Source organism: Mastigoproctus giganteus, chromosome 8, assembly GCF_048544385.1.
Source record: "Mastigoproctus giganteus isolate SK-2022 chromosome 8, ASM4854438v1, whole genome shotgun sequence".
Classification (NCBI taxonomy): domain Eukaryota; kingdom Metazoa; phylum Arthropoda; class Arachnida; order Uropygi; family Thelyphonidae; genus Mastigoproctus; species Mastigoproctus giganteus.
In genome coordinates this window covers 89,276,652-89,294,998 of record NC_143582.1, presented here as the reverse complement: position 1 = coordinate 89,294,998, position 18,347 = coordinate 89,276,652, and the positions used below count along the sequence as shown (strand labels likewise).

Here is an 18,347-nt window from a genome sequence, read left to right as displayed (position 1 = left end):
AGAATGTCTGTGACAACCTCAAGGACCAAATGGTGTATTCAATAGTAAGAAAAAGTGGGTGGGACATGCTGTATGAAGTAATGAAATTTTTGGATATGGCGTATATGTGGTAAGAATATACCCAGATCCTTGACATAACGTGGCCTCGACAATGCTCCCCGCATACACACTACTCGGACTCCCTCCAGTCACTATCTGGCAGAGTAGAGGTAGCAAGATTATACACTAGCTGATCCGGAAGCCTCCTAGAGAGTTACCAATAGGTCCGGTCCGGTGTACTAACTAGCGGCCGGCCTGCGAAAACCGTTTTAGAGCTGTACCCTCGAAATGTAAGGAATATTGGATCTCGCCACGACGTTCATCATAACCTCAAAAGTCATCAATCATACTGCATGATGGAAGAGATAGGGAAGGGTTGACCGGAACTTAGCTCTAGAGACTAAACATGGGTTCCACCACTTCAAGCCTCCAATAAGAAAAGTGGTGGTATTTCACCGGTTGATGAGAGTCATCTTCCACCTAGTACTGCCTGGTAACATAGAGGGGTGGTGTTCCTCCATGTGGTGTGGGCGCCACACCTCGACCCCTGCTTATGTTGGTTCACACCTGGGTGGTCACCCACCATGTACTTGTGCATGGGGGTTATACTCAGGATTACTAACAGTCCCACCATCGTGAAGGTGCAAGCAGAGGATTTGGCTGTCACAGACCGTCCGGACTTCGCCGAAATTGGGTCCACTTGACTTGAGTGTCACCCGAATATCAGTTCCATCAGCGTTTTAGATTCCCGGGTAGCAAGTACAGCTTGTCTGGCATATCTGAGAGAATGTCTGTGACAACCTCAAGGACCAAGTGAACTATTATAATGAATAAAGCGGAATACAGATCAGTGATTTGGTTCCTCTTTCTGCAAGGAAAACACCCAAAACAATCCATAAAGAAATGGTCACTGTTTATGGTGAATACTGCCCAGGTTACAGTGTTGTTGCACATTGGCACAAACAATTCAAATGATGAAGAACCCCAGTGCATGATGAAGAAATTCCACACACCCAGCAACTGCTCTAATAGAAGAGGGTGTTGCAAAAATTGAGGCATTAGTCCTGGAAGATCGCCATATTAGAATCAAAGAACTAGCTGCAGTGCTCCAAATATGTATAGGGTCTGTGGAGAATATCATCCATCAACAGTTGCACACTAGTAAAGTATCTGCTAAATGGGTTCCCAGACTTCTGATGTCTTACAAAAAGGAAAGGACACAATGTGCACACAAAATGTTGTCAATGTACCAGGAAAAGCAAGAGGTGTTTTTACCACAACTAGTCACTATGGTGACTAGTTGTGGAAATAGGATCATAATGAAAATTGGATCCATCATTATAATCCCGAAACTAAACAAATGTTAAAACAATGGAAGCCTGCCAAATCACACTCCCTCCCTAAAAAAGCAAAAGTGCAACCAAGTGTTGGCATGGTGATACTGTCAGTTTTTTGGGATCAGCATTGTATAACAATAACAGATTAAAAGGGCTGTACTGCGATGGCACAGTATTATTCCAACTTTCTCATAAAGTTACGTGCTGCTATAAAAGACAAAAAAAAAAAGGGAAACTGTGAAAAGCTGTGCACTTGGTCCACAATGCCCCTGTACATTCCATGCATGCTGCAGTGAGGTGTGCCCATAAACGTGGGTTTGAAATATTGCCACATCCTGCTTATTACCCCAACCTTACACTATCAGATTTCTTCCTCTTTCCTACCCTGAAGTCCTTCCTTCGTGGAAAACACTTTGATGCTGATGATGAGGCGACTGCTGCTACCACGTCAAGGTTTAAAGGAGAGTTAGAGGAATTCTATAAGGATGGCATGCAAAACTGTTTTCAGAGGTGGCAAAAATATGTCATTTTTGTCTGGAGACTACAAGGGAAGGGGGTTCAACAAAGATTTGTATTCACCCAGGAGTAGTTGTGATAGAAGTTGAAACAAACATCTTGTATTAAACCGCAAGGTGATGCTGACTGCATCACCTTGCCAGCACTTGATTGCATCTTCGCCTTTTTAGGTGGGGTAGTGATTCTGCAGGCTTCCAGAGTGTTATGACATTTGTTTAGTTTTGGGATGACAGTGATGGATCCAAGTTTCATCTATGATGACTAACTGAGAAAAAAAAAAAAAACTCCTTTTGCTATTTCTGGCCAATTGACAACATTTCATGTGCACATTATGCCCTTTCTTTCTTCTGGTAAGGGGATCAGAAGTCTGGAACCCATCTAGCAGACACTTGACTCATATGAAACTGTTTATGGATGTTGATTTCCACAGATCCTAACACTAATTTGAAGCTCTGCAGCTAGTTCTTTGATGGTAATATGCCAATCTTCCAGGATTAATGGTTCAATCAATTTTTGCAACATTCTTTTCAATTGTTTTGGGCATTTTCCCTTGCAGTAAAAGGAACCGAATCACTGATCTGTATCCCAATTTTTCCACTGTGACATTTCATTTTATTCAGTGCTACAAAGAATAAAAAAATGAACTGTCAAATCAAAACCAAAATTTGTGTGCTTGCTATAGAGATTTCAAGGTATCAAAAAAAAAATAATAATAATTCCATCTTTCAATCACAGCTACTTCTGGGTGAATAAAAATATTTTTTGAACCCCCCCTTGTATGTTGAAAAAGTGTAATATATTGTGTTTGCTTAAACCTTCTGTCACAACAACTTCTAGGTGAATACAAATCTTTTTTGAACCCCCTCCACCCCATACTATCTTAGCATCACGGTCTTCATCTTCTTGCTCTATCTTTAACCCTCCAACCTGTAACTTCCCAAATACAATGGTGGGTTAAAAATAAATAAAATAATAATTCCAAGTATTCTAATGCTTGGAGGAATTCAGGTAGCAAATATAGTTAAAGTTTACAAGTTCAATCAAGTTTTAATCGATGTAAAGTTTGAGTTTGCAAGTACAATCAAGTTTGAAGTTTCCAGTTTTTCAACATCCATTACTAAGCTGATCTCTAGATAAATTATTCTTCAATCACTAGTATGAAAACTTTCCATGTAAGCATGAAACAACCAAGCACAATGAGCTGAAGTTCAAAATTAAAGAGCTTTAACCATATGATCAGTGGGTGCTAGCAATAGGTGCACTGGTGGGTCAGGCCTTTAAAAGGAACTTCTTGATCTTCTAATTGAGAAGTTTCTTTTGAAGACCAGACCCACTGTGTGAATGGGCAGAAAGTCCTGGAACCACCAGCAAATAGTGTACATAGTGTTTGAGGAGGGAATGCCACTGGTGGTTTCCCAAAACTGCACCAGCACAATGAGATGGCAGAAACTCACCATATCTACACAAGGAACAGAGACCAAATCATTTCTGAAGTTCAAATGTTATCAGTGCAGGTCTGCCTAAGGAGCAGACATTATCCTTACATACCAGCACAAGGCACCTTCGTAGTCAGATGGGCAGAAGCGGCAGTGCGTAGCACACGCTTCTTGATTAGACCGGGGTTCGAGCCCGTGACCACCAAATACGGAGGATGCGGAAAGGTCAGGGAATGACCACCGCATATCCCCAGAGCAATATGGCCTTAGTTGCTAATGCTCCTAAAAACTAGATAACAACAACAACAACATGCCAGCACAAGGAACTATCAAAGTAAAATCATTCATTGCCACATTTCTGCTTATTCTCTTCAACTCAAGAAACTAGGTGAAGAACATGACTGAAACAAACTGACAGTTGTTGATCCACCATCTGAGTTATGTATCCAAGTCCACTTCTACTCTGTACAATAATTTATTTTCTCTGTTCTATTTACCTAGACTTGATCAGGGCAAAACAGTCCATAAGATCTTTTATCATAACAATGTAGTTCATAACCACCATCAACAATCTGTACTCAGCAGAATGCCAGTTCAAAACATTCCATCATTATGCCCTGTATGATCTGTCACTATGGATAAGTCACTGCTTGACCTCCTCCAATTTTTCATAATCAGATCCAGGCAACAAATTGAAAATTCCAAGAAACACTCCTGACAGAACTGAGATCGTTGTTTGAATATAATAAAGAAGTCAAAATCTAAGTTAGTATTATTATTTCCAAATTGGAAATATGCACATAATGGGGTAAACGTTTTGTGGTAATTTCTTACCATCTCTTCGGTGACTGCAAAGATATTAACTTTTTTTTTCTTTTTATGAAAACCCCAAACACGAGAGGTATTAGAACCTACAGTACTTGGTACCGTGCTTGGGTTGGAGGTTGAAAAGACAAAAGAAGATATTTGTTGACATCAGACTTGAACTTCTGTAGACTGTAATTTTCAGGAAATACATACGAAGGAAGGTTGTTTAAGAAAATGGCAGCTGAATGAATAAACAAGGAAGATGAAAAGTTGGTTTTTGAGTTTGAAGTTGGACAGTAAATGGATGTTGGCTGGTGGCGGTACTTGTTCGGACTGTTCAGAAAGAAAGCGCGGGAATTATTGAAGCCAATTCAGAAGAACAGTGCCCATGGAAATATCTGTAGAAAAGACATGCAGCAGAAACAGTACGTCTATGAGACAGCGAGTGGAGAGACTCTGTTAGAGAGGAGTCATTAATTAACCTAACTGCCCTCTTCTGAATGGGATCAAGAAGCCTGAGTGGGATTTTGGGGACACCACCCCAGATGTGGGAACAATATTCCATGGTAGGGTGGATTTCCGATTTGTACAGAGTAAACAGCTGTTTGGAAGAAAAGTAACGCCGAGAGCAAAAGACAAAACCAAGTTTTTTAGATGCAAAGGAAGCAATATTTGTAATGTGCTTGTGCCAAGAGAGATTAGAAGTCAGGGTAATCCCCAAAAGATATATATCATTTTGCTAGAAAACGGAGTGTCACAAAAGATAAGCATAGGAGCAGAAGAATCCTTTTTGCGAGATATAAGACATGACTGAGTTTTATAAGGATTGAAATCAACTAAGTTGTCTTTGCCCCAATGGAGAATTACCTGGAGATCAGCATTTAAGGAATTGTTAGCGGATATTCGAGAATTTAAAGCTGATTGAGCAGGGCAAGGTTTCTCAAAATGGAAAGTGGAATGCAATGTGCTATGATCGGCAGAACTATGGATCCATGTCAATGGAAAAAGGTCATTAATATACAAGAGGGAAAGAACTGAAACTTGGGGGACACCAGCATTAGGGGAGAAGTTAGAAGATAGAGAGCCATCTATCATCACACTCATTGAGCAATCAGAGAGTAAACTGGATAACCAATTACAAAAAACAGTTGGCAAACCATAATATGGAAGCTTGTTTAGAAGACCTTTACACCAAACACGATTGAAAGCCTTTGAGATGTCAAGCGCAAGTGCTTGTGTGTCACCGAACTTTTCCATTGAATTTTCCCATAAATGGGTAACAACATAAGCCAGAATATCACAAGTGGATCGACACTGACAGAATCCATACTGGCGATCACTGATCAGATGGAAGGTTTCTAGGTAGTTTAAGAGTTGGGGGTTAATTGATTTCTCCATTACTTTAGAAAGAGTAGAAGTAATTGCAATGGGACAATAATTGGATCAGAGTGATTTGTCACCTTTTTTAGGAACTGGCTGGATATGAGCAAATTTCCAAGCAGAAAGAAAAACACCTTTGGAATAAGAAAATGAAAAAAAGGCGGCAAAGAATAGGAGTGAGTTCAGGTGCACATGTTTTGAGAATAAGTGAAGATATACCATCAGGACCTGGTGCTTTCTTAGCATAAAGATTCGTCAAAATCCTTCTGATGGAAGACCACAGGAGGCATTGAATGGAGTGTATTGGGAATGGTGGGAGGTTTTACCAAGATCATTAATACATGAGTTGGTAGAAAAATGGGATGCTAGCAGTCAATGGGATGCTGTTGTCACTTCAGCCAAATCCTTGGCTGAAGTGACAACAGAATTATCTGGTTTTGACAGAGATGGGCAAAAGTTGTGGCCAATAGCTTTGGCAAGAGACCAGAATGCTCGGCTACCATTAGGGCAAGAAGCAAGTTTTCTACTCTTAGCCTGCTCAAAATCTAGTTTGGACTGATTAATAACTGCTTTACAATTGCTTTCGTGTAGGCAAAAAATGAAACTGAAGAATTGGAAACAAGCCAATTACGATATGCAATATTCTTCTCTTGAAGAGGCTTAGCACATTATTGGAAAACCAAGGTTTAGATAAAGGACGAGCATTTAAAGTGGAGTGTGGAATAAAAGATAACCATTCCTACAAGAATAACTTCACTGACACGATCTGAGCAAATGTTGACATCAGAAGTTTTCACACAGTAATCCGACCAAGGAAAAGAAATCTCGCAGGTCATTCCATTTTGCATTCTTGTAATGCCAAACAATATGAGGTTGGGAATAGCCATGAGATAAAGGCTCCATTGGAGAAGAGACAATCACCAAGTTGTGATCTGAAGTGTCGAAGTGAGTGGTGCCTAAAGGACCACTCACTTCGACGGTGTACTTAGAAGGATTGTTTGTGAGAAAAAGATCACGCATGTTGGCTGTACGGTTAGGATTGTCTGGTATTCTTGTAGGTAAATGAACAATCTGTGCAAGGTCATTAGTAATAGCAAAAGCCTCAACTTCTCGACCAGCTGGGTTGATGTGACCAGAAAACGGAAGCCAGCTGGAGTTGTGAACATTAAAATCACCTAGGAAAATTACCTCACTGTTAGGAAAGTTGGACTGGAGAAAGTCAAGTTGCAAAGAGAGGAAGTCCAAGAGCTCCAAGTGATTAGTGGAGTTAGGAGAACAGTAGAAACAACAGATGAATTTGACACAATGATGTAAAGAGATTTTAAGCCAGAGAAGATCAAAAAGAGGAGATTCCAAATTACCAAGTCTCTGACAGGGAATATCGGAAACAGAATAATTTGGACAACTGAGATGAGCAGTAGTTGAATCAACCGATAACTGAGATTCTGTCAGGAAAAAGTACATGGGGTTTGGCAGACTGCAAGTGGAAATGGACATCGTTGATATTAGAATTGAGACCACATATATTTGTGAAATGAACTAGGAGATTTAGATCTTTTCGCAGATAATTTTACTCTATTAGTTTGACCTGCTTAATAATAATTTTAAATTATTACGCAATATCGCTTATATTAAAATGTAGTACTGGAAATATTTCATAAAAAATATTCAGAACTATTATAAGATTTCAGAGAATTTTATTGATTAGTGGTTTGCAATAAAAATATCATGCTGAAAGGGGTTCGTGAATCAAAAAAGGTTGGGAATTGCTGCTGTAAGCCATACACTGTTAGGAAATACTGATATAAAAATAATTTACATTAAAAAGTACAATTAGGAAGAACAAATGCCTCCACTTCATTGGTGTATGTTATCATTTGATGTCATTTTAAAGAGCAAGGCAGCATCTGACAAAAATATTTAGGATTAATATTTCTTAGTTTTCATTTCTTTTTTTCATTCTTTAAATTTAATTTGATATACATACAAATATAAACTGAAATCTTACTTTTAGAACCATGATGTCTTTTGCTTGAACTTTTCTTCTTTTTGCCTCCTTTTGATTTAGACTTTCTACTTAACCATGGGTCTGAAATGAATAATAATAATATAAGACTAATAATGGCCAACAATAACAGGTTATTTTACATAATACATTACACTGTAAAAAAACTTCTTAAGTCAACATTTCTTTGTGGGATCCATTTGAGGGAATGGACCCCACAAAGAATCCTGTGACAAGACACAGACTACTTCAATAAGCAAACAATACCAGATTATCTCAACAATGACAAAGTAACACTAGACAACATCCACACAGCCATTTACTGTGCTGCTGTAGTGGCCACCACAATAAATGGAAGGGAGATCAGAAACCAACATAACACAAAATGCAAAGATAAGGAACTACCAGCCTGGGAAAGAAGAGATAAGGGTGAAGATTAACCAACTTACCCAATACCAATGAGGTAACAGAAGTAAGAAGCTGATCAGAAAAGTAAAGGCCATCCTCTTCTGATCAGCTTCTTACTTCTGTTACCTCATTGGTATTGGGTAAGTTGGTTAATCTTCACCCTTATCTCTTCTTTCCCAGGCTGGTAGTTACTTATCTTTTGCATTTTGTGTTATGTTTGTTTCTGATTTCCCTTCCATTTATTGTGGTGGCTACTACAGCAGCACAGTAAATGGCTATGTGGATGGTGTCTAGTGTTACTTTGTCATTGTTGAGATAATCTGGTATTATCTCAACAACAACACACACACTTCACCCAGATGAAATGCACCCTGACACAATCCCAGTCTTTGACTCAAGGAATCACCTATTTGAAGGATATGAACAAAGACATCACAAATCCAGCAATGTACATACCAATCACCTGTCTTCCAACAATGTATAAGATCCTGACCAGCTGTATAACTGAGAAGATATCAGACCACTTGGAGAGCCAGATCATCATGGCCAAGTAGTAGAAGGGAGGTAAGTAGATAAACAGAGGATGCAAAGCACAACTGACCATTGACACTTCAGTTATGCAGCAAGCCTACAAGAAGCCCTGCAATCTGTCCACTGCCAACATCAACTACTGCAAGGCCTTTGATCCTGTTCTCCATAGCTAGCTGATAGACACTGAAGATCTACAAAGTGAATATGGAAAGACATTTCCTAGAAGCAACCATGGCAAAGTGGAGGATCAAGAACATCGCAACCAGACTGATACCCATCGGAAGAGTAATCTTCCAGGGAGATGCTCTGTGCCCACTAAGGTTCTGTCTAGCACTCAACCACTGTCTACCAAGATCAATAACAGCAAGTATGGATATACCCTAAAAGAAGGGAGAAAGAACCTGTACACCCTCTCTCACTTGATGTACACAGATGACATCAAATGCTATGCCGCAACTGAGAATCAGTTCCAACAGCTATTCCAAATAACTGAAGAGTTTAGCACTGACATTAGGATGCATTTAGACAAATGCAAGACCTGTGGTTGCATCAAGGTCATCCAGTTGGACAAAACTAAAAGCTGACAACCGGTGAAGAGATTGAAGCCAAGACAGATGGAGAAACATACAAATGTTTGGGGATGATTAGCATTAGTAGAGGCATATGATGCAAGAAAGCAAGCTTATTCAGCATCAGCCAAAAAAAAAAAAAAAAAAAAAAAAAACACCACTCCCATTTCACCCCCCCATTCGTTCGAAATACCTGTCCAGCTGAGCCTTCAATTTGTTTAGGCTATCAACTTCAACAACAAGTGATGGAAGTCTGTTGCACCAACCAACCACCCGCTGTCTAAAGGCAAATTTCCGCACATCTTTCCAACATGTCTTTCCTCAATTTGAATTTATGCCCTCTCAGGTGATTATTCTGAGCAAGAGGAAGAATCCCATCGGCATTGAGCATGTTCAAACCATTCAAGGCCATATACACCTCTATCAGATCACCTCGCCAGTGCCTAGTCTCCAGACTCTGTAATTTGCAAAACTTAAGCCTTCCTTCGTAAAAGCAACCCTTCTCTTCACTAATCTTGTTGCCCTTCTCTGCACTCGTTCCAGCAGCTCTACATCCTTCTTGAAATGAGGCCTCCAGACCTATATACAGTACTCAAGGTGTGGCCTGACCATTGCCTTATACAAGGGAATAATCACCTCCCTATCCCTGCTAGAAAAATTCATGTATATGATTCACAAGACACCACGAGCTACTCTTGCTGCTCGTCTGCACTGCTCAGAAAACTTCATATCTCCCTGCATAATTACCTCCGGGTCCTTTTCATTCTCTACCGCTGTCAGTGTAGTACCGCAGAGTTGATATGTTGCTCTGGGGTTACTGTTTCCCATATGTAGTGCTTTACATTTGTCAATGTTAAACTTAATTTGCCACCTCTCAGCCCATCTGCTCAACCTTTCCAGATCCTGTTGCAGCAGCATAGCATCAGTAGTGTCCTTAACAACCCTGCCAACCTTTGTATCGTCTGCAAACTTGGACATTAAGCTTGAAATACCATCATCAATATCATTTATAAATACAGAAAACAACAACGGACCCAACACTGAACCCTGAGGAACTCCACTAATAACATTAGTCCACGTTGAGCAGTGTCCATTGATTACCACTCTCTGTCTTCTGCCACTCAACCATCCCTTTATCCATAGCAGCAATTTGCCTCCAATGAGACAAACTGCTCCAATTTTTGCAGCAGTCTTCCATGTGCAACAGTATCAAAAGCCTTTCTAAGATCCAAATATATAATATCAAAGTTATTCCCTGCATCCAGTTCCTTTGTGACTACATCGTAGTATCCAATCAAATTGGTCAGGCAAGACCTTCCCTTAACAAAACCATGCTGTGTCTGAGCTATAACTGAATTCTTGTCTATATGATCCTGCAGTGCTTCTTTAACCAGTGCCTCCATTAATTTTCCTGGAACAGAAGTTAAACTAACAGGTCTACAATTACTTGTGTCAGGCTTTGATCCTCCTTTGGGAATTGGGGTTACATTTGCACATCTCCAGTCCATGGTACCTCCCCTGAGTCCAAAGAAGCTCTCATAATTATGGTTAAGGGTTTGCTTACTTCCTTTGCTGCCTCCTTTAATATAACTGGATAGATCCCATCCACCCTAGGTGCCTTTTTTATGTTTATCCTCAACAATTTCTCCTCCACTTTCCTCTCAGTTATTACAAAATCATCTAGCTCACTGCCAATGTTTACTTCACCTACAACATTCCCCTTCCTGAATAATTCCTCATGTGTGATATGCAAAATACTTGTTTAGTTTGTTAGCCACCTGATCAGGATCCTCAACTGTTGAACCATCAATATCCAGTGGACCAATCTGATTTATCCCTTTCCTTCTTGAGTTTAAATAGGTAAAGAACTCTTTTCTATTTTTCTTTGCATCCTTTGCCAAGGATTTCTCATAATCTGCCTTTGCCTGCCTAATCTTCTTTGTGACTTGGTTACAGACCAGCTTATATCTATCATAGGCTTCAATGTCACCCATTAATTTGAATGTATCCCATGCATTTTTCTTCTCTGCCATATGTCTCATTAGTTCATCTGACATCCATTTAGGCCTAAACCTTGAACAATAATTCTTAGTTGGTATGTAAAGCCTAGTAGCTTCCAAGATAAGTTCTTTGAATGCTTCCCATTTTGAGTTTGCTCTTGATAACATCATCAGTTGGTCCCACTGTATAGAATTTAAATATTGTCTCAGACCCTTGTAGTCGCCATTACGAAAGCAATAACTCTTCCCTTTACCCCTGATGGTAGTTACCTCCTTGAATAAATCCCACTTCAGCACACTGCGATCACTGCCACCTAGTGGTTCATTTTTCTGCAGATTCTTAGTGCATGAAGAATCACTACTGATAATCAAATCAAGAGTATGCTCCCTCTTGTTGCCTCTCGAACATGCTGATGTAGAAAACAATCATCCAATAAATCCACAAAAGCCTTGCTAGTGTGTGAGTGACCTGCCCACAAATTCCAGTCAATATCTGGGAAATTAAAATCCCCCATTATAAGACTGATTTACTGGCCCACTATTTCCTTGTACAGTTTCTTATTATACTCATCACAGTCATTAGGCCTATAGCACACTCCTACTTTCCATTTTGATCTCCCAATGCTTATGTCACACCAAACTGACTCGACACTGCACTGTCCAGCGATGTCGACTGGTTTCACTTCCTCGGATTTTATGTGTTTCTTAACTAATAACATAACCCCTCCTCCCTTCCTATCCTGTCTATCCTTTCTGTAGACATTGTACTCCCCAAATTCCAGTTCTGCATTACTTATATCTGTGTGACACCACGTCTTTGATATCCCAACAATATTCACCATTGATGCTTTGAGCAATACCTCAAATTCATCAAATTTATTTAACAAACTCTTAGCATTGGTGTACACGCAAGTATACATGCACCTGTTCTTTTTCTTAGCTACCCTAACACAACCCATGTGTTTACTTGTACCCCAACGACTCCCAGCAGTCTCTGAAATATCCTGCATCTTATTTTCCAAGCTGCTGCTCATTCCAATAGAAGCAGTGCAAGAATCACTTTCACCTCTGCCAGTGGCTACTGTTAATCTATTATTCCTTGTACCCCCCCCAAACCAGCAGTTTTCCGACCCACCTAACACTGCCTCGATAGCATCAGCAAACATTCTTTCACCCTTTCTATTTAAGTATATCCCATCCCTGTTAAAGCAATCTCTCCTGTTAACAAGTACAGACCAGGCTGAAAAAAATTCTACCCCTTGAGCCTTGCACAATCTTTCCAGGGCCGAATTGATCGACAGGGCTCTCATCATATACTCCCTCCTAACGTGTCTGGGCAGAATTGCAGACACTTACAAATTCAACCCTAATTCCCGGCTTTTTTTCAACAGTGACCTGTACTTGTTAAGTAATTCCACTGGTCTCCTACTGTTAATATGATTAGTGCCAACATGTACAACTATATCACCTTTTGTGCCCTTAAAAGATGATGTCCGCTCTACAACGTAATGATGGCTAAGAGGTGCTAACACTACCCAAAGTCAGCTAAAGTGACCATTGCCCATAAAGGAGAGAGGATTGACTGACCTCATTGAACAAGAGAAGGTGAATAAGAACCTGTGAGATTACTGGAAAAAACAACACCAATCTACCACGTCATCATCATCAGCCATTTTCAATCCACTGCAGGATGAAGGCCTCTCCAGCAACTTTCCAGTTCCTTCTGTTTTGAGCACTGGCCATCCATTTACTACTCGAAAACTCATGAATTTCATCTATCTATCTCCGCCTTTGTCTTCCAGGTTTTCTTCTAGCTCCTCTTGGGTACCATTCTGTTATTTTCTTAGTCCATCTGTCATCATGTCTTCGAGCTATGTGTCCTGCCCAAGACCATTTTAGTTCTTTAGTTTTGATAAGAATGTCCTTTACTTGAGTTTGCTGCCTAATCCATGTGTTTCTCTTCTTATCTAACAGTCTGATTCCCAATATGATTCGTTCCATTCTTCGCTGTGTAGTTCTCAGCTTCTCTTCCATTCTTTTGGTGAGTGCCCAAGTTTCACTTCCATAAGTCATGGTGGGAGTATACATTGATTCATTATTTTACGTTTCAGACAAACTGGGATATTGCTCTTCAGTATGTGACTATATTTCCTGAATGCTATCCATCCAAAATTTATTCTTCTCTTGACTTCCAGCCATTTATCATTATTACAGCTAATAACTTGTCCCAGATAAGTATATGACTCCACCTTTTCAATTACTGATACTTCAATCATTATTTCCCTTTCCGTGGCATACTTGTTCATCATTACTTTTGTTTTAGCCATATTCATCTTTAGTCCAAAATCCTTACTAACTGTGCATAACTGATTAAGATTTTCCTCTAATTCTTTGGGATCGTGGCTTATGACCACAATGTCATCTGCAAATCGTAAATGGTTTAGGTACTCTCCGTTCACATTGACTCCTTTCTGCGACCAGTCTAATCTTCTGAAAGCTTCCTCAAGGGCAGCAGTAAACAGCTTCGGAGATATTGTGTCTCCTTGTCGGACTCCTTTCTCGATTTTAAATTTGCTACTGTCTTTGTCTAGTCTAATAAAGGAGGTAGCACTCTCATATATTTTCTTCAAAATCATAATATATGGAGTATCTATGCCTTGTCTTTCCAGTGCCCGAAACATTGCCTTATGCTGTATGGAGTCAAATGCCTTTTCATAATCCACACATGCCAGGCATAATGGTGTTTTATATTCATTTGCTTTCTCCATTAGCTGTGATATTACGTGAAGGTGATCCATAGTTGAGAATCCTGTCCTAAAGCCAGCTTGCTCTTTCGGTTGATTCTCATCAAGTATTCTTTCTAATCTGTTAGTAATGACCCTTGTGAACAACTTGCAGATATGGGATAACAAGCTAATTGGTCTATGATTTCCAATTTCTGATTTATCTCCTTTCTTATGCAGCAAAACTATGATTGCATTATTCCACTGCTTAGGCATCACACCTTTTCTAATGCATTTTGTGAAGAGCCTTGCCAGTTTTTGTGTTATGTCTCTTCCTCCCAATTTTAACAACTCTACAGTAACTTCATCTTCCCCAGGGGCTTTCCGATTCTTCATTTTCTTCAATGCATGTTCTACCTCATCAGGAAGAATATCGGGTATGTCGTATGTGTTGCTACTTTGCAATCCATCTTCCCCACTGCTGGTATCATTCCCTCGCTCCTTGTATAATTCTCTATAGTAGTCTTCTGCTATTTGAATTATGCCTTCTCTGCTGTTTATAAGTACACCATCGCTATCCTTCAGTTTCAGTATCATTTGTCTTTCTGTATTACTGCTCATGGCTGCTGATTTAAATCCTTTGTTTTCCCTTAATGCTTGTTCTACTTTTCTTGTGTTAAATCTTCTTATGTCCTCTCTGAGTCTCTTTCTAATGGCTTTGCATAACTCAGTATACTCAATTTTCTCCCTGTCAGTGTTTTTCTTGCTCTTCATTTGTCGTCTTTGGTTCATCATGACAAGTGTTTCTTGACTAATTTTTTCTTCTTTGGATTTCGGTTTCCCTATAGGTTTCTTGGGCTTTATCACTTTCAGAAAGTTGTAATATTCCTCATCGATATCTTGGTCCTGAGCAGTCTGCAGAAGCTCAAACTTGTTCTTAAGTTCCAGTGCATACTGCTTTTTCTCCTCCTCTGTTATTTCAAAGACCTTTGTATTATTTACTCGAGTCAGTTTTTTTCCTTTCCTTTCCTACATCTATATCAAGTGTACATCTTACCATTCTGTGATCACTTCCAACATTTACCTTATTCAGGACGGTAACATCATTCAGAATATATCTTCTGTTAGTGAGGATGAAGTCTATTTCATTAGTTGTTAATCCATTTGGACTCTTCCATGTCCACTTTCTGTTCACCCTTTTCTTGAAAAAAGTGTTCATTACTGACATTCCTTGAGATTTTGCAAATTCCACAAGTCTTTCGCCTCTTTTATTTCTTTCACCAATTCCAAAATTTCCTATAGTTCCTCTTTCTGCGCTGTTTTGCCTTTTTCCAACCTTAGCATTGAAGTCCCCCATAATAATAGTGTAGTGGGTTTTCTGCTGATCTAGAAGACTCTCAATTTCAGTGTACATTTCTTCAACCTCTTCATCATCATAGCTCGATGTTGGTGCATAAATCATTATAATCTTTAGCTTGTACCTCTTAGAAATCTTGAGTATTAGTCTTGACACCCTTGGTGATGTACTTTTGAATTCCAAAATGTTGTTTTTAAAATCTTTATGGACCAGAAACCCAACTCCACCTTCACTCCTTTCACTGTTTCCATTGGTGTACAGCAGATTTCCACTTGATAAACTTATAAGTGATTCATTTCTTCTTCTTGTTTCAGCCAAACCGATGATATTCCAATTCACATTTTCTAATTCCTTTTCCAGCTCTAATATCCTGTCTTCACCGATGAGTGATTGTACGTTATAACAGGCCAAGTTCAATTTCCGTGCATGGCAGCCTGGTCGTACCCAGAGATTCTTAGCACCCTCTGCTTCCACTCTGATCCTCTCGCTGCCGTAAGAGGGAGAGTGAAAGCTGCTGGAGACTGAGGGCCATTTGTATTGTTGTGCTCTCATTGCTGGAGGGTTTGGTCTTTTCCTCTTCACGCTGACCAGGCGTCTTGAAGAGAACCACTCTACACGTTCACTCTACCACGTCATAAGATAGACAAATGGCATATAACCCAACCTCAACAAGGGGACTACACTCACACAGACAGAAAGATGGGAAAAGAAGACATTTCATGGCAGGCACTACAATGACCTCCATCAAGACTACAAAGATAACATGGCTTCCACCACTTAGCTTATGAACGACAGGCTCTTCCCCAAGAATGAAGGATTCACGCTCGCTATCCCAGCCCAGGTAATCAACACTAGGAAATACATCACCAAGGATCCTGGAGTAACAGATGACACCTGGCCCCAGAAACAATCCAGCACATCACCACAGAATGCAGGGTGATCACCCAAACGAAGTACCCTCACAGACATGACCATAGGGCCAGGATAATACATCAGAAGCTAGTGCAAAAATACCAGCTGATCAAAAAAAAAGTTCACAGTATTACAAGTATGAGCCTCAGGTCATACTAGAGATTACTGCTCACAGATTATACTAGGTCTATGCCATCGTAATGGACAAGATGATCCCACACAACAAGACCAGACATAAACCTAATTAACAAGAAGGAAATGGATACCTACCTGATTGAGGTAGCAGTGCCCAAAACCAGCACCCTCCAGAAAAAAAGAAAAAAAAAAAAAAAAAAAGAGGTAAAATCAGAAAGTACTCAGACATAAGACAGGTAATCAAAGATACGTGGCATATGGAACAAGTAAAGACCATCCTGATCATCGTGTTAACCATTAGCATGGTGCCAAAGAGCCTCCATTAGTACCTAGCAATAGGTACTTCCAGAAAACACTTAAATGGAACTCCAGAAAGCTGCAATCCTGAACAACTGTAGGATAGTAAGAGAGTTCCTCGGCCAACTGTAACAATAATAGTAACCAGACACAACCAACTACTACGTGCATTTGATACCAGTACCTGTCATGGGGCAGAAAAAAATCCCACAAAGGGAGAAAAAGATAACAATAATGTCAGACTAATAATAGCCAGTAATAGCAGTAGGTTACTTTATATAATACACTACACTACAGAAAAACTTCTTAAGTCAAAATTTCTTTATACAAGAGGCGTTCAATAAGTAACCTAAAAATATCTGAGTTAAGGATTTGAAAATTGGCTAGCAAATCTGTCCTTCTCTATGTAGTTAGGTGTGAGGGTGAAGGTAAAGAAACCCCACACGAGAAGCATGCAAAAGTTCGATAAAGTTATGGGTAAATGTACTTTGCCATAATGGCATTTGTATTGTTGCTCGCTTAGTAAACATACAGTGAGTGTTATTATTTTATTTTTTATTTTTTTATGAAAACCCCAAACACGAAAGGTATCAAAACCTATAGTACTTAGTACCGTGCATGGGAAGGAGAAGTATGGGGGGGAGGGGAATGCCGAAAACTTTGCTCTAGAGACTAAACATGGGTTTTGCCACTTCAAGCCTCCAATAAGCAAAGTGGTGGTATTTCACCGGTTGATGAAAGTCATCTAACACCTACGTCAGGAGTAGAAATTGAATCCCATGGGAGATTGATATCCTCCCGAAGTGGAGGAGGTAACCTGACCTTTTTTCTTTAGAATCACTGGTGGACTAGTGAATAAATTCTTTATTAATAAAAAAAAAAAGGCAAAGTTTAAGGAAGCTCACACGAGAAGCATGGCAAACTTCGAAAAAGTTTACCGGTGACACTACATTACAAACATTTTTTACGACGCCAGAACTTCCAATGTGACTCTGTTCATGATTCAATTAATGATTCTAAAGAAAAAAAAGTCAGGTTACCCCCCCCCCTCTCCACTTCGGGAGGGTTTCAAGCTACCTGAGATTCAACTTCTACTCCAGACCGATAACACCCACCATCTGTTTCCTGAGCAAGCAACAATACAAATGCCGTTACGGCAAAGTACTTTTACCAGTAAATTTCATTGAACTTTTGCATGATTCTTGTGTGGGCTTTCTTTACCTTAGCCGGTTTGAGAGTTACAATTTTTTACATTTGTGGACAAACTCTTTTAGGACTCTTGAACATAGCTAACTCCTCACTGTGAGCAGAAAACTAGTCTTTGCACATACCATTGCACAGTAAAGTCTGCTGTACAAATTAGAGCAGTGTGGCATTAAGGGTAAGTTACTGCTATACATAATGGAATAGTCGAGTGGGAGAAGCCAGAGAGCACAGAGATTCAGTGCGGGGCCCACTGTCATTTTCTATATTTGTGAATGATATTGACAAGGCATATCAAGCTTAACACGTACAGGTCACTGTTGAAAAAGAAGCCGTGAATTAGGGTTGAATTTAAAAGTGTCTGCAGTTCTGCCCAGACACGATAGGAAGGAGTACATGATGACAGCCTTGTTGATCAATTCAGCCCTGGAAAGATTGTGCAAGGCTCAAGGGGTAGAATTTTTTTCAGCCTGGTCTGTACTTGTTAACAGGAGAGACTGCATCTACAGGGATGAGATACACTTAAATAGAAAGGGTGCAAGAATATTTGCTGATGCTATCGAGGCAGTGTTAGGTGGGTCGGAAAACTGCTAGCTTGGGGGGAGACAAAGATGAATAGATTAACAGTAGCCACTGGCAGAGGTGAAAGAGATTCTTGCACTGCTTCTATTGGAATGAGCAGAAGTCTGAAA

The 18,347-nt window shown here is 39.8% G+C and overlaps 1 protein-coding gene across 1 annotated transcript in view; it reads right to left on the bottom strand.

Annotated features, from left to right (window-relative positions):
- LOC150081707 (protein strawberry notch homolog 1-like) overlaps positions 1-18,347 on the bottom strand; it is a 438,163-nt gene that overhangs the window by 162,105 nt on the left and 257,711 nt on the right. Inside the window, exon 16 of the mRNA XM_090378817.1 lies at positions 7,524-7,604. Within this exon, the coding sequence (XP_090234943.1) occupies positions 7,524-7,604 (81 nt within the window). The remainder of the gene's footprint in view (positions 1-7,523; positions 7,605-18,347) is intronic.